The sequence below is a fragment of the Amyelois transitella genome, chromosome 5 (genome assembly GCF_032362555.1).
Source record: "Amyelois transitella isolate CPQ chromosome 5, ilAmyTran1.1, whole genome shotgun sequence".
In the NCBI taxonomy this organism is placed as follows: Eukaryota; Metazoa; Arthropoda; class Insecta; order Lepidoptera; family Pyralidae; genus Amyelois; species Amyelois transitella.
This window is the reverse complement of record NC_083508.1, coordinates 10,030,791-10,048,543: the sequence shown is the minus strand read 5'-3', so window position 1 is coordinate 10,048,543 and position 17,753 is coordinate 10,030,791. Positions and strand designations below refer to the sequence as shown.

At 31.7% G+C, this 17,753-nt stretch overlaps 3 protein-coding genes across 3 annotated transcripts in view; 2 read left to right on the top strand and 1 right to left on the bottom strand.

Annotated features, from left to right (window-relative positions):
- LOC106134483 (nitric oxide synthase-like protein) overlaps positions 1-12,216 on the top strand; it is a 30,949-nt gene extending 18,733 nt beyond the window's left edge. Inside the window, exons 8-22 of the mRNA XM_013334546.2 lie at positions 629-810; positions 3,626-3,740; positions 4,139-4,378; positions 4,894-4,998; positions 5,247-5,308; positions 5,426-5,538; positions 6,466-6,695; positions 7,079-7,327; positions 7,578-7,731; positions 8,067-8,236; positions 8,373-8,583; positions 8,839-8,926; positions 9,042-9,312; positions 9,425-9,616; positions 9,898-12,216. Of these exons, the coding sequence (XP_013190000.1) occupies positions 629-810; positions 3,626-3,740; positions 4,139-4,378; positions 4,894-4,998; positions 5,247-5,308; positions 5,426-5,538; positions 6,466-6,695; positions 7,079-7,327; positions 7,578-7,731; positions 8,067-8,236; positions 8,373-8,583; positions 8,839-8,926; positions 9,042-9,312; positions 9,425-9,616; positions 9,898-10,008 (2,493 nt within the window). The 3' untranslated portion in view covers positions 10,009-12,216. The remainder of the gene's footprint in view (positions 1-628; positions 811-3,625; positions 3,741-4,138; positions 4,379-4,893; positions 4,999-5,246; positions 5,309-5,425; positions 5,539-6,465; positions 6,696-7,078; positions 7,328-7,577; positions 7,732-8,066; positions 8,237-8,372; positions 8,584-8,838; positions 8,927-9,041; positions 9,313-9,424; positions 9,617-9,897) is intronic.
- Positions 3,815-17,753, bottom strand: part of LOC132901802 (uncharacterized) — a 129,037-nt gene continuing 115,098 nt past the window's right edge. Inside the window, exon 2 of the mRNA XM_060944482.1 lies at positions 3,815-3,886. The gene's annotated coding sequence lies outside the window, so the exon portion shown is untranslated. The remainder of the gene's footprint in view (positions 3,887-17,753) is intronic.
- Positions 15,561-17,753, top strand: part of LOC106134527 (nitric oxide synthase-like) — a 29,669-nt gene continuing 27,476 nt past the window's right edge. The window contains exon 1 of the mRNA XM_013334611.2: positions 15,561-16,025. Within this exon, the coding sequence (XP_013190065.2) occupies positions 15,777-16,025 (249 nt within the window). The 5' untranslated portion in view covers positions 15,561-15,776. The remainder of the gene's footprint in view (positions 16,026-17,753) is intronic.

Here is a 17,753-nt window from a genome sequence, read left to right as displayed (position 1 = left end):
ATAGATATTCATAAACCAAACATCAAGACTTGAGTCTAAAGTCAGCGGCTTTGTCTTTTTACATGTAAAATTTGATTCAATATCAAGTAATACATGTAGCTTAAATTTTAAGTGAGACATTTCTCATTAGTTAACATATGTGGCAAAGCAATCCAGCAATAAGCCGAAACAAAGTTCACTAGATTATGAACTCTGGAAGTTGAGAAATCCCTATTTATGTCAACATATTCCCAAGTGCCCAACTTTGGCATCCTTAATATATTATGCAGCCTTCTACAACAACTAATGATACGACCACAAGCGGCTTACAAAGTTTATACTTATTTTAAAATGATGGAAGATTGTTTACAGCTATTGTACTTTATTTATATAAAGCATTACAAGAAAAAGCCTTCCTTTGCATATTAACAGTTGAAATATTCGCCACTGAGCGGTCTGGGGTCCACTATTTGACATTTCTCTTTTCACTTCGGTTTTAAGATCATTGGGAGGAATACCTTCTTTAATGACGTCAAGCCATGTTTTTTTTTTCATTGATCTCTTGAATGATGATATCTCTGATAGAACTATCACTCTGAATAGAAAAGTTGTATGTGGAGTGTATTATAATTCAGAATCTTTTTTACAGAAAGTGGCCCAGAAAATGGGCTTGGACACACGAACACCGGTCAACCTGTGGAGGGATAAGGCTCTTGTGGAAGTTAACGTTGCGGTTCTGCACAGTTTTCAACAGCAGAATGCCACTATAGTAGACCATCACACAGCTTCGGAGAGCTTCATAAAACATTTGGACAACGAAAACAGGCTGAGGTAAGATGTGAATGTATGTATAATTATTGCACACAAAAATAAGTAATTTTTTTCTAGTGATTAGGTGACTGGATTTTCATTATTTCTCTTTTAGAAGTTTATTTTTTCAAAGTGTTCTGTTAAATCAACAAAATGCTGCCAAAAAATAGTATGTCCAAGTACTGATTTATCTAAAGATTGAACTACTAGATAATGCACATCTTGTAAATAAATTTGAAAATTTGAAAGCTTTTATAAGAAATTTCTAACTCTGAAAAACATGTGCCAATTTTTCAGAATTTTTGAAATATTTGGTTATTCACGACACCATTTTCGTGCGTCATACATTCAGCTTGTTTAATGAAGCTGGTGGGCAATATATGTACATATATGAGACCAAGAGTCAAGGATCCTATATCTGTACTACATATAAAGGTGATATCTTGACAAAAATGAGGATATTCGTCAATAATCTCAGATCATAAAATATAGTCAAATATTGGCGGAACATCGTCTCGTAAAATGACGTCGATCGAGTCATGTGATTGCTGGACAAATCTCTAGATATATGTTGTACTAGTTTTTACTCGCGGCTCCACCCGAGTTTAGTACCATCGACAAAAGAATACAAGTTTTTGAAAATCTCACTACACAACAACTAGTATTCACACAATTCTTAATTATATATACACATAAATTTCAAAGTTCAGTAGATAACGCGTGAATAGATAACAAACAAACAACCTTACTTTCGCATTTGTAACATTAGTTAGGATTATTATAATTAAATGATGAAAAATTACAAAAGCTAGCATAACCTATCACTATCACTAAAACTCATATTCATATTGAAAGCCCAAGCTATGTCAGTTAGACCTGTAAGGGTTAACTCGTGTGAATAATGTGAGTGTGTAGAACAGTATTATGTTATACATGGTGGCAAAATTAAACTCATTGGATTGAGATATTTTTACGGTCTTTAATTGTAAGATATATTTTAATAATGACAAATGAGGTCAGCCGGTATTAATTTTAACTATTTCTGTGACGCGATATTTGCTTACACAAGGATTCTCAAAATAATTTTCATTAAAGAATTAGGAAAATTACCATAACTATACTAGCTTTCAAACCAAACAAAGTGACCAGTACATATGCAACTTATAACACCTTTCATTTACGTCACGTTGAGCCGGTACGGTCGTAAAAATACAGGCATCGAATCCATTACACAAACAATAGCATTTTATACAACAAAAAGTTAGAAATAAAATGGCTACAGGGCGCCAGTAATAAGATTTTGCAATGCCATCTTTACATTTTACCGATGCAATGTCTAGCTCTGAAGCCAGCAATATCCTATTCTGTGATTGCATTGGTATAGCTGATGGAACAAATAAGGATTTAATTTAAACTCTGTTTTTTTTTTTAAACTTTGTATAAAGTTTTATTATTCATACTACTTTTTTCCTCCTGATGTGATTTTGAAAAGATTCTAGGTAACGTTGCAGAATGCTGTTTGGCAATCACTCATAACGTATAATTAATAGTTTAAATTTATGTTTCAAATTCCCATTGTTTTGGGCAATATTCTTTAGTAATTTTATATTTATATATTTGAGACGGTTAACAGGTAGACCCAAAGTAGAAAAATAAATGAATAATACGAGTGTGAACACAAGTTGAGTAGGTTTAAAGTGTACTGTGCTTCCAAATCTAAATACCTCTAATGTACTATAGATGTATATAAGATGCTTTGTTATATACTCGTTTTTATTTGGTGTATTTATACCCCCAAATTACACGCACTTTGCTGACTATAATTAGGTAAGCCCGTCCCTTGAGACAAACAGTATTAATGTCTCAGAATTTAGACATTATCTGGGATGATTGTCCATAAACACGAAATGAGTTCTTTTTTATCTATGAAAATTATCCTAAATATTTGCACTATACTCCTGGTAAGTCCCTTTAGGATAATAATACTTTAAAAAACCTGTGTAAAAAATAAAAGGAAAGCTTCTTAAAGTGTCATAAAAAACGTTTGGCGTTTAATACTGAGACCGTTATGGCTATTAATAATCAATTTAAAATAATTAAAAAGAAAAGCTAAGCTTATCGGATAAACAGAGCTATTAATAACAAGACTTTTAGATGTTAAAATGGATAGCTTAATGATGAAATGGAGATTCAGGAAGACAGCTTGCTAACCTATCGCCCAAAGAGGAACCCTAAGTTAACAAACCGCAGAGTACCATTCAACTTAATTAATGATGCTCATAAAATTTTAGAGCAAATGTGGTTTCTGGTCAAAACATTCACATGGTATTGTTTGTGTATCCTAGTCGTGTATATTATTGTTGTGTCGAAACGAGTCAAGGATGCCCTGATGAACGTTTAATGGATGCAATATGTCGGATGACTTAATTGGTTCAGGACACAGACTTGTTTATTTATAAGAATCGCATAGGCCATTACAACCTTACGACATAGATAAATTTTATAGAATTGGACATGGGAATTTAAGTTAGTTTGAATAAGACTTATTTATTCAAACTAATTTAAACTTACTTTAATACTTACTTGAATAAGATTTACTCTTTTGACTACCATTTTTGTCACCCAATTTTACTTAATAAACTCGCGAGGTTTAAATTTAAGTGGTGATTTTGATTACGATTTTGTTTGAAACAACATTCTGATCATGTATTCGTTACAGTTATACAATATAAACCTGTACCAAACATTACACTGACAATGTGATTACCCTGCTTAAAGGTGTCCCGCAGTCTCATTAAGTTAAGGGCCTTTCTAATTCCGTGTTATTTATCTATAGATCTGGTTGCCCTGCTGATTGGATATGGATTGTTCCTCCAATGTCATCATCAATCACTCCAGTGTTTCATCAAGAAATGGCTCTATACTACTTGAGACCGTCTTATGAATATCAGGTTGGTTTTGTTTTTGTATTTATATATAAATAATATTGCAAAAACGTGATGCCATAGTATGTATATATATATATATATATATATATATATATATATATATATATATATATATATATATATATATATATATATACATACATATATACCTATATATAATAGTATAATTGTTTCGCTCAAAAAAACTGAGAAATAGAATATCCAAATTTTTTGAAAGTAAGATAACGGGAATGATATATTTATCAACTGTTCTTAGGAACAATTCAATATATCACTAAGGCGAACAGCTGAACGTGGCCTTTCAGTCTTTTGATGACTTCACCTGCCTGACAGTCTTTTGATGATGTTGGCTCTGTCTACCCCGCACGGGATATAAACGTGATTATATGTTATGCCCTTAGGAACCAGCTTGGAAGACCCACCAGTGGCAAAAGTCAAAGCCGATCACGGGAAAGAGGCCGATAAACAGGAAGTTTCACTTCAAGCAGATCGCTCGGGCTGTGAAATTCACTTCGAAACTATTCGGTCGAGCGCTGTCCAAGCGAATCAAGGCGACAGTCTTGTATGCGACTGAGACCGGAAAGTCTGAACAATTTGCCAAAGAATTGGGGGTGATATTTGGTCATGCTTTCAATGCACAGGTATGAATCTATTTAATACAATCCTACAGATATATTTCTTCTTCATTTGGAATAAAAATATGCGGCAAAAATTATAGTTTCTGTTTAACAGAAAATTAAATGAAATTGGGCGGAGGTACAATAAATTTCCGGAAGAAACATAGGCTATTTTTATTTTTGAAAAATCAAACAGGAACGAAGTAATATGCGAAGTCTCGGATAAAAATCTAGTCTTACCGTAATTTTCCCTAATTTAGGTTGTCTATACTTTAAATCATTTACGATATGAGAATGATTCTAGACAGAAAATTGTTGATCTGTGCGGGAACGCAAGTAATAATGAATTTGTTGAGAATACGAGAAAAAAAGCTGTTTTTCTTTAAGAATGGATTAGAAATATTCTTCCAATGTTGTAACACAATGCAATATTACATTTATTTCAGAAAGTTTATTATAACTTGAATTAAATTGAAACTCGAACATGCTTCGTAGTTGTAACGTTGTTCTCAGTAAAGTTTTTCTATCAATCTTTGCAGGTGCACTGTATGGTGGACTATGACATAACATCAATAGAGCATGAGGCTTTGTTGTTGGTTGTGACTTCCACATTTGGGAATGGTGACCCACCTGAAAATGGCGTGGTAAATTTCATTGTGCATTTTTTATGTTTAAATTTTCAGATCTTAAAATGCTCACAATTAAATACTTTTAAATTTCAATGATGATCATATTTTAATTCTATAGTACATATGGAATTTTATTTTCATCAACTAAATATCAAATTACAGACTTAAAAGTCTGTAATTATAATTATTATTTAGTGACTTTTCGTCGAAGATAAAAATGTAACATACCAATTTATTTTTTTTTACTCATCATGTGTTTATAGGCATTTGCGGAGCATTTATGCGAGATTTTATATACGGAACAAGTCGGCGACGAAAACAGTGTGTAAGTTCATTTATTTAACATTTTAGACTGAGAAATATCCGACATTAATTATTTTGTTTCATATTGTGTTATTTTTATTCATAACATAGTAAAATATTGAAATATACCTTTTTTCAGAAATTCGCAGAATCTGACCCCAAAATCTTTTATTAAAGCCAACAGCCAAATGGAATTCCAAAGATACGCTTCTGGAAATCAGAAAAAATTAAGTAGATTGGAATCCTTGAAAGGTACGTTTACTGAAGTAGGTAGTAATATTGATTAAATAATAATATCTAATAACTTTTTTAAAAGACACATGATTGAATTAAATACTTAGCAATTATAAAATTAAAAGGCTTTGGCGTAAACGTTAGTAATTCTCCGTCTATCCTACTAGCTTTAGGTTACTCCATAGTAACAAGTGAGATAATATACATTTTTTTTTTTATTTGGATAGTGCTCATATTATATTAGTCAATGAGGTCAAATACAACTCTCACAACGAAGAACAGCAAACTTCAATACGAAGAATAAGAATACATTATTGTATTAGAATTCGTTTTAAGTAAAATAAAAATATAAACCGAATTATAGTACTCTCTTGTTAAAACTTGTTTTCTTGTCTTTGGATTAAGATCGTGACTAGAAAGTAGAAAGAAATAAATAGAGCAAATACTTGTTACTCTCAGTGTTGCTTGATAATGTACAAGTTTGAATCTGAAAAAAGCATTTGGAATGAATGAAGGAAATAAACTTATTTAAAAGGATATATATTTTGTTATTTTGCTTTATTTTCATTCCGTACTTAACACCATTATATTCTTCACTTTAGATTGAATAGTTTTGTAATGAACCCTGTCCTTCTTTTGAATCGTTGTTTTATACTTAAATAAATACCTATACCTAATACTTATTATTAGCCGCAAAAAAGATAGCTCAGCATAAATTTCTGGAACACAAATGTACGCAAACTCAACTTCTTAATTCCGATATTAGGGATATCGGAATAAAACTAATTACCTATGATTCTATCAATCTTCTTGTATTGCAATCTTAATCTCGGGAGGAGACCTGCTCTCGGTTTTGCTTTCTCTGACGGCGCACCCTTTTCTGACTCCACACAAATTTTCTTTAGCATCCTCATTAAATGTTCAATATCTTTATCACCACCATAGGAAGTGCCACAGACGCAACATCGATCGACAGTTTCGGTCCCCTGAGCAACGTTCGGTTCGCTGTCTTCGCTCTTGGGTCTAGTGCGTATCCGAATTTCTGCAATTTCGGCAAATATGTGGACAAACTGCTCGGTGACCTCGGCGGAGAGCGGATCCATGACGTGGCGACTGGTGACGAGATGTGTGGCCAAGACCAGGCCTTCAGGAAGTGGGCCTCAAGCGTGTTCAACGTGAGTAATTGAGTGTGGCGTTCGAATTGTATCTATTTGTTTAGCATTGTGATTTGGACTGTTCTATTTTGCATTATATTCAATAATAACTAGCCGTGTACAACTCCTGTTATAATATTTAAATGTTGCCGTATCATTAGTTTAAAAATGTAAATGCTATTGTTGCATACATCATTCTTGCCAAATTAGTTAATTGAGACTTGTCTAATTATTATGATAATGTATTACAAATATCTCTTAAAATCATCATCATCAGCTTCAAATAGATAAAAAAAATCGAACTACATATTTACTTAAAGATTTTTCTGTTGCTTGAACAATTAATATGTCCACACTCTTCTGCACTTTTAATTACAAAACTTTAAAGCTACAATTTTTTATAGGTAGCTTGCGAGACTTTCTGTTTGGATGACGATGAAACTTTACAAGAAGCGAAACGGGCTCTAGGTACGGTCGCACTAAGCGAGGAAACTGTCAGGTTTACTGAAGCGGTCGGTAAACCCCCAACTTTGCCCGAGGCTTTGCAGTCGGCACTTAATAAAAAACTAGTAACTTGCATTGTGAAGGCTAACAAAGACCTAGGAGATGACTCAGCGGAACGATCAACAATCTTCATTGATTTGGATCCGAAGGTAACTAAAATTACTTTTTTATTAGGTTAATAATTTCGTTTCATCTATTAATTTGAGTTCGTTGTCTTTTGAAATGAAAAAGTTAGACTCAAGTCGATATTACCTATAATAAAAAATTGGCTCGTATTGGTAAAAAATACCACGACAAAAAGCTTTAACAATACCAGACAAAACTTATTTTGTAATAACTCTACTGTTTGTGATATTTTTTGTCAATGTCAATCATCATTTATTTGTATTTTTTACCTAGGAGGAAATCAAATACGATCCTGGAGATCATGTTGGTATAGTGGCATGTAATCGTAAAGAATTGGTTGATGGTTTGCTGGCGAGAGTGAAAGATGTTGATGATTTTGATCAAGCATTACAACTACAGTTGATGAAGGAGACACATACTTCAAGCGGTAAAAATTTTGTCATGTCGTCCATGATTAAAAAAGAATTAGAATTAATAATAATAACATAATTAATCATATTGGTTTTAATAAGTTCTAAAAATATATTCTAGTAGAATATGACAGAGAGAAAAGCCATGAAATTTTAAGTTTAGACTGAAACAGCTATTCCCTTAAGATTAAAGGTATATTAATTTATGTACAAATAATTAAACATTTGTTCATGATAAAAAATTGTACATGTTACGTATATTTTTAATTAAAGGCATTGATAAAGCAACGTGTGCTAATTCACAATTATTGACACAACCGTCAAAATTTTAAAATTTCTGTTTTTTTAATAGGCCCAGTAAAATCATGGGAACCACATGAAAGGCTTCCAATTGTAAGCGTGCGTGATCTGTTCACTCGATTCCTAGACATCACTACTCCGCCAACTACTATCCTACTACAGTATTTGGCTAAGACGTGTGATGATGAAGAAGAAAGGAAGCAACTCAATCTTCTTGCTACGGTTAGTGTAAATGTGAACATAGTCATAGGAATTTAAAAAAAAGCTTATAATTTTAACAATAGTCTAAAGCCCTTCAAGGATACTCTATAAATCCTTGTAAAAATATATGTATAAATATTGAAATTGTATTTCTCAGGATCCCGCAGCATATGAAGATTGGCGCCACTTTCACTTTCCAACTCTTACTGAGGTGTTAGATCAATTCCCGTCGGCAAGACCGAGTGCATCTCTACTCGCTGCACTATTATCACCTCTGCAGCCAAGATTCTATTCCATATCCTCCTCGCCAATCGCTCATCCTAAGAGACTGCACCTAACAGTCGCCGTAGTTACATATAGAACACAAGGTCAGTACCTGAATTAATTTCTCCTATAGTCACAAAGACGAATGACTCATCGTTTATTGTTTCCGAACCCACGTACATTACATATCAAGATTTCCACAGAATTTCACTAAACAAACTATTTTAAGGTTTAGATGATCGCATTATACGCCCATTGATTGACGCAGATAATGCTAGCGGTGTAAATGGAAAGTTGATTGGTTATTTTAATACAATAAGTAGGTTACAGGAAATATAACCATGATGTCATGATTATAGATGGCGAAGGTCCTGTCCACTATGGTGTTTGTTCAAATTATCTCATGGATCGCAAGCCGGGAGATCAAGTTTATTTATTCATAAGGAGGTTTGTATGTTGCTCTATTGAGAGGTCAGAGAATTTGAAAAATAAGAATATACATATAGATGAATCCATCTTCATGCCAAAAACCAATGCTTTTAAGTCTAAATTTTATTTTCAGCGCCCCTAACTTCCACCTGCCACAAGATTTGTCAGTGCCTCTAATATTAATAGGCCCAGGGACAGGTATCGCACCTTTCAGAGGATTTTGGCATCACCGAAGAGCGCTATTGAATTCCCGCACGCGCTCGAATGCCGGACCAGTTTGGCTATTCTTTGGTTGCCGGACAAAAACTATGGACTTATACAGTCAAGAAAAAGAACAAGCTCTTAGAGAAGGAGTCCTATCTAAAGTATTCCTGGCTTTGTCTAGAGAAGAGAATATACCAAAGGTAAGTCATTTATATAAATGATATACCTAAATATAAATATAAATGATGAAATATACTTAAAAAGGGTAAGTCATCAAATAAGATGTAGTTAAAACTTTTATTATTTTTTTAGATGTATGTTCAAGAGCTTGCTGAAAAAGAGGGATCGGAGATACATGATTTACTAATTAATAGGGGAGCACATTTCTATGTATGCGGTGATTGTAAAATGGCTGAAGATGTGCACCAAAAACTGAAAGGCATTGTGAAGAAACATGGAAACATGACCGATGAACAAGTGCAGAACTTCATGTTTATGTTAAAGGTATGTCCGAGATTAATTGTTCTTTATTTAATCTTTTTCCTTTTAATTGAAATTGTAATCACTAATATAGTTAAAAGAATATTTTAATGTTTGAAGTGATCATACTCGTATGTAATTAAGAGCATTGCATTTACAATTTGTGACTAATAACTAACAACTGTTCAAACTGTCATTGAAATTGTCAGACAAAGAAACTATTAATGATTGCAATAATCACTATCTTCTTGAAAGAAATATGTAAGAGTGTTTTAAGTTAATTGATTATCACATTTATATTTTAGGAGGAAAACCGCTACCACGAAGATATTTTCGGCATAACGCTCCGAACAGCAGAGGTTCACAGCGCGTCTCGTGAGTCAGCCCGGAGGAACCGCGTGGCTTCCCAGCCATGACGCCGGTCGTCTCGTTTCCGTCCCAACACGCTCACTTAGCCAACGACTATATTTTCATTAAATTTATTACTTTCAGTTATAATAACAACTATTATTTTGATGCTATAACCCTCTTATAAAAAAACTTAAATGAATCAAGTTTTTTTTTAACTTTCACTGAATAACGCAACACATATGATACTCATAAGTGAAACAGTTTATAAATTGAGAGTGATTGTATCAATAAAGTCTGATTGCTTCTCATTACACGAGCAGTTAAACACTGTCTCTGTTTTATTAAATGATTTCACTTTAATGGTTACAAATCTGACAAGTTATAAACTAAAAATTTAAGTTAAAATGATTAACTTTTATCCACAATTAATTTTTTATTCATGACCTACTTCAAATCAGACTCTAGCTACATACCTACAGTAATGAAATTATTTAGTTCTGCTATGACCTAAAACAGTAAATTAAAATAATATTAACACCGACTTTGACTCATAATATTCAAAGTGAATGTTAAGAATTATATTTGTGGTCAAGTAATGGACCACACCATTCCACTGTAAATACCCATGAATGAAATATCATCTGGCTAAATAATTTCCAGTCCAACTAATTAGTTTTCTCGATGAAAGTACTGACACGCACAATAGTATTTGCGTGTGAAGAATAACGCTGTCGATGGGAATTATGTGTGGCCGAGAACATCTTGTAAAAAAAGGAATGAAAAATTAAGACTTCGTCATACTTACGGTCTGCTTTAAGCACACGTTCGTTGTTTGATATTCTCTTAAAATGTCAAAGGACATTGTAAACTTAAATTCAAATACATACGTAAATTCAAATTTAAATACATTTTAATAACATTCTTCTAACGCTTCGCGATAGGCTATATTATAAATTTATACTTAATACATTCCCTAAGCATTTATGGCAGCTATTGACCATTGTAATTTTATATTTGATTGTGAACTTTACCAAGCAGGGTTTAAATTTAATAACGCACAATTGCATTTTGTCCTTTGGCAAATTTTCCTTAACTTTATCAGCCAATTTGTCAAAGTAATTTATACATCTCGATTGCAGAGATTTACCAATACTAGTAGCGTTTAAGGCTAGAATTTTATTCAATTTTCATTAAAATAAGCATATTAGTATTAAACATAACCAAGCCCACACGAAGAGTGGGATAAGTTAGTAAAATATAAGGAGAAATGGCACAATGTTGTCCAATTTAATTAAGGATATAATATATCGTTGTTTAAATTGTTTACAAAACTTATTACTTTTATTTTAAATAAATATATTTTGTTATCTTCATATACAACGATGATAATTTTACGTTAGAATTTATTGCCAAATCTTGTACAGAATTTTGTAGTTATACGTATCTTGATTATCTCAATATCGTAATAATATACATATTTTTTTCTAATTGATCAAATTAAAAAGAAAACCACTTTCATTAAAATTGACTTTATTATGTTTTCATGCTTTTTAGTCTCAACATTATAGAGTAATTAAATTCTTGTGATTATTTATTTATATGATAATCAGGATATATATAATCTATTTAATGCTATTGTAAATAAATTGATAATATGTTTCTTATTATAATATAAGCATTTTATTTGTTTAAGTTGCAAAAGATGCTCGTTGTAAGGAAAATTAATACATTCGAAAATATTTGGCGTCTAGATGTTGGAAACGCTTAAAAACAAATCTTTAAATAAGTCTGAGTATGAGCATCTTGTAAGAATTAATTAGTATTATTAATTATTCGTTTAAATATTATTTTTTTTTGTAATAAATTTAATGTTACTAATTCCATATACAATTATAAAAATACTACGGTAATAAAATTAATCGTAATTTTAATAAATTTAATTTCTTCATCATCTGTCCTTTGCAACTGTTAGTGTGAGTGTTTTGTGATTCTGCAATTAATATTTAAGAAATGTATTCATATTTTCTATTATTCATGTTATAAGAATTTAATATACAAGAACTTTTTCTGATAAATAATATAATGATACATATAGTACACTTATTAATTGTCTTTACCAAATATTTACAAATTGTGAATTTCATATCTTCTAAATTTAATGCACATTTTGAGACTTAATATTAATATCGAAATTCATATCACGCAAAATATATTACCAGCACCGTTTCATGTATTAAAGTCTGTTTGGAAATGTTAAAAGGAACAAAATATAACTCTTGGATTACCAAATTCGTCTGTTGATCAAATAAAGTTCCTTCATATACGAAAATGCAAATTTGTTTTGATTTCTCTCTTACCTACGATTTCCTTATTGATTTAAAATAAACAATAAATAAATAGAGCGACATAGTTGAAGGCATTTTTCTTATACATTTGTTTGAACGTATTAATAAAAATACCTGATTATTTTATTTATTCAATAAAATTATCAGGTGAATTAAAATTTTTACAGTGGTCTCCAGGCCGCGAAGCTTAATGGCGGAGGGAACACGCCAAGATGGGAGAGAGAATTTAAATTTATATTGGTAACGTTATATTTGTTAAATAGGTAAAAAGATATAGTAATTAAATTTTTGCCGTGTGTTTCCCGGCACCAATACAAAAAAGAATAGGACCACTCCATCTCGTTCCCATGGATGTTGTCAAAGGCGACTAAGCTATCCCTTAAAGAATAGTATCAGTCCTTTCAAGGCTGTTGGCTCTGTCTACCCCGCAAGGGATATAGACGTGATTATATATGTATGTAAAAAGATTCCGGTGCAAAGGTATTAAAAATGTTAATTAAATTTTAATACATAACAAATACTACATTCATTTATATGTATATACGTCGTGCATGGTGCACATACATTATTATGATTTGAAACACAGTGTTAAACGTCTGAGTCATAAACGTACAATAAGTGAAAACATATAGATAGATCCTATACTGAGATTGGTGTCAGTAACCCGGAATTTTTTTCATAGAACTTTTTATTGTGAGTTCTGTTATCTATGCTCGGAACGTTGTGAACCTAAGCAAGATAGGTATTATGATTTACGCTTCAATATTAGTAGCACTGAAACCAATTTGTTTTAAAAGGATTATTAAAATATATTTCCATGTTATTCTGATAGCGAATAGCGAAAACTATAGTATTTGTTAGCCCTGCGTAGTTTCCAAGTCAGTCAAAGATTACAAACCTTCATAATCAATCAATCTGAATATCAAATTCGTCTTACTCCAGCTAAAGTTCTAAGAGATAAAGTCGTGTGATTCATAAAAATGCATTTTCTAGATTCACCTCTTTTGGTTTTTGCCAAAGACAATTCATTGCATTATGATTTATATTACATGTACTATATGGTTAAATTTGAAATGATTGTGTTCTAACCATTGTAGGTTTTATTAGTAATCAGAAATTCTGTGGTCTAACGAAAGTCTACATAACAGAACTCCGGTAAATGAGGCCTGAAGTCATCATGGATTTTTTTATTCCCCGTCAACCGTAATTCAAATGCCCCATTTGTAATATTTAATGATGAACAAATATTCGTTGTTTTTAATTAGTTGACACACGATACACAGAACACATATAATGAACATTTATGACTAAGGACGCAAAGGTTTCTTGTTCATTTATAAACACATACACACATAAAGTCACGTCTTTATCCGTCTCGGAGTAGACAGAGTCAACTGTCTAGAAAATACTCAAAGGCCACTCTCACCTGCATAGTTCCATGTAAGAATTGATATTAAAATAGTGACAGGTTGTTAGCCCATAAGCCTATCCCGTCACTTTTTACGACATCCATGGGAAGTATATGGAGTAGTTCTCTTATATATTACTGGAAAGCACAGGGTATTTTCACTTAAAAAAATCTTAAATTTAGTTTATACATAAAAATCGTAGAAAAAGGTTTTTTGAATATTCTCCTATATTAAGTTTTAATTTTTTACATATTTGATAGTGACATAGTCTCATGTATGAGTATATTGAATCATATGAAAAACCGTGGAAAACGTCACGATGAACCCAGTTACCTGGATAATGAGAGCAGCTTAACAAGTTTCCTCACATGAAGATGACTAATTGATAAATAAATAGGCATGTCATAAAAAAATCAATGTGATCCCGTAATGAAATACCTACAAGAGAACTCAAAAATATCTAACATCCATCGAAATTGGAATGAGTCCATAATATTCGTATTTATATGCAAAATATCAGTACCATATTTGTTCCGTTTTCATTGTATGATAAATAATTGACCACTATCTGAGATACGTAGCTATTCAAAGACTATGCAGAACTAATTTGATATGGATCTTTAAACAGAAACTTTGAATTGTACGACCAATATAGAAACAGCATTCGAACAACTAAACGTGAACTCGATACAAAGTTTCTAATATCGATACAATTGCTTCACTATCACTCGGAAACATTCCGATAATCTCATTACAATACTAACAAGATATTAATAACCTATTACCTTGATCAATGGGTTGGATTATATCCGTTATGCTCACTACACTAAAATTACAAAATAAAAACTGAATATAAGTTTAGATAGGTTTTAGAAATTCAATTTGAAAGTCCTCGTATTTTAGCGACGCTTTGTCGATGATTAATTTTTATTGTTAATGGAATTAAGGATATTTTGCGTTGATACAGTAAACATTATTTTGTTCTTGTCTTGTCTTCTATTTATACCCTGCAGGCCTAAATCCCGGTTAAATCCTCATTTTTCTGGATAGGAGTCCGAGGTGCGCTTTGATATTTGAGTTCTTACGAATAAATTACAAACTTTATTATACATCATAACTCAACAAATCAACCGTGTTTCCTATATTATTTATCTATTTTCAATCTAGTTTCTAGTTCAATCTGTACCATATGGAACATTGTTAATAACAGCCATAATTCAAGAGTTGACAGGTAGAGATCTTCTCATGGGATAAGTTAGCTGTTAAATATTTCATTATATTGTATTGTATATGTTATATCTAGTTTGTTATCTTATGTATGTTTGTGAAATAGAGTTGTCACAACAACATTTAAAAAATCGATTGAAATTGTATTTCACCAAGTGAATAAAGAAAAATAAATAGAGTAAGTATTTAGGGGCCCTAAAATACTCTTCCAATTTTTGTTTCCAAATCAAGCAAGCTATATTTTTTCTTATCAACTGAAAATAATGTATTTGCAATTTTATTCTCAACCGTAGACTTTACCATTCGTGATAAAAAATTACGCGTTAATAGATTGTAAACATTTTTATTGTTTGATTGATATTTTTTTAAGCTTTATCTTTTTATTTAATAAATCACAAATTCTATACATAAATACGTAGATAAATTTAAAAAAAGGAAATATAAAGACAACAGACAATAGTTACTGCATAATCAATTGTTTACATGTACAATGACAAATGTACCCGACATTCTTAATAATTACCTCATTCGTGAGGTGTTTTCTGTGCTCTCAATATTTTATCTCCCATTGTTGCGCTGACGCCGCCGCTGCCATGACGTTTTGTTGGTGTTTTTTTGCGGACATTACTCGGACATGGAGGCGATTATAATCAGTTCTCGGTAGAAACTCGCGTGGTCACCTCGTTACTATGTCGATTTTTTACCGATCGATTTAATCGATGCTTAGATCCGAGTGGGTTGTGAGCCGGTTCGGTCGAGAATCGCGTTAATTTTTGCTTTAATTTTGCTTCTAAATTCCTAATTCAAGAGTTGCAGTCAGATGTAAAACAGCGAAATAACCGCTTTGTGCATATGTCAATATTTAATTGTTGTGTTGGAAATCCGAAAGAATCGACGGAAAAAGCTAAAATGGCTCAAGTTAACGGACACCATGCACAGGAGTCGTGCCCATTTATCGGTGATAGTGAAAAAGAAAACAATAAGTCAGTGAAACCAAACTTGCGCGTGAAAGTGCCGCAGCCTATGAGACTGAAAAATCATTTGGCGCAAGAAGAAAATTTCGATACTTTACACTCGCGTTTCGATGAACTCACAAGTTTTGTAAGTTTAATTTTTTAATATAAAAAATAATAAATTGTCCGAAACGAAGTTATTTTAAAACTAAGGAAGAAATAAACTTAGATTATATTTGATACGAGTAGTTTGAAAAGTTTTGGCACGGGTGTAGTTCTAATTAAGTAAGTAATTAAATATCAAGAGTCATTCGGGAAGAACCGAAAAGATATTGTATGAAAATAAAACAAAGTACTTATGTTTATGTTTATAAAAGTAAATTGAATTCTTACTACATTTAAATGGGTCTTATCAAAATGTTAAGAATAATACCTGATATATATGAATTTATCTTAGTATTTTATTTGCCTCTCAGCAGCATTTGCATACTCATGATGTTGATATAGGATTATTTATAAGCTCGTTAGACAAATTAATCTAAATTTATTCAAAGACTAATGGATTTTATTCCACGTTCCTAGATATACTTTTTGCAGGTACATTTTTAGATAAATAAACTTACTAGAAAATAAAAGTACCAGATTAATAAATGAGATGAACATACTAACAACAAAATAAATATATCATCAACATGATCAATCAAGACCTTTTTTATTTGAAATAATTAAACAAATATTTCAAAAAATACGGTATCTTCCATAGAATTAGAATAGTCGTGTACTGTTACGATTTATATAGTTTAAAATATTATTCATACACATTTTTTTTTTCAAATTTGGAAATCACAGAAGTACTAAGGTAATTTTATCACATTTTTAGTTTCTATCACATAATTTTTATTTTGTTGAAATGTTTCCCTTAGGTTAAGTTCTCTTAGTATAAGGAGATAGAGGAGGCTTTTTATGAGTCACAAAATTCTCTGGATTGATATCATTGGTATCTAAAAACATAAATACTAACTAATGATCAAAGTACTCAAAAGACGACGGTCGAGAAAGAATTTCCTGAAAGTCTGCTTGAAGAGAAGTTGTTACATAAAATATAGTTTAATTAGAATTTCGCTCAAAGAAACTTGTCGTGGGTGAGAGAGAAAGAGAAAAACTGATATTTCCACACCTTTTTTGTTTATCCATAAGCCCACAAAAAGTTATGTTATGTTATGTCATGTTATGTTTATATAATAATGTTCACAAAAAGATAAGGGTCCTTAAGTTGTCTTACGTGTGTCTAAAATTGCACTAGGAGAAGACTTTCCAAAATTTCCACGAGATAAAAAAATACCGGTATTTATTTACAACGTACCTTTATTTTTATCTCGGGGATTTCGAATCATGTTGCAACGATATGTGGTCACCAAGCGTATCATTTATAAATAGTATAATGCAACGCGAAAGTTTAAAAACAGTTACCAGTATTTTACGTTTGAATGCAGGCGAAGCCGGGGGGAAAACTAGTGTTCTACAAAGTAAGCATCAAACGAGCCATAACTATCTGCATTACAAATATATTCTGTGTTTACCCAATGTTTAGCAAAGTGATGCTGTTTGAGCAATTGGATAATGATCGTTAGCACTACACCTACGGTGTGTTGAAAATGGTCGTGTCATGACTCCCGTTTCCTTTTGACGGTCAGAACGCGTGACCGCTAATTATGTTGGAATCGTGTTCTCTACTTATTTGATTTTTCTCATTATTATGCGCTAAATATGATTTAAAATTGTGATTGGTATATAAAAAGAAATTTATTTTGCTATGGTGAAAAATACACCAGGCTGACCGTATAAATACGTAGGTATCTAATATTTGAAAAAAACA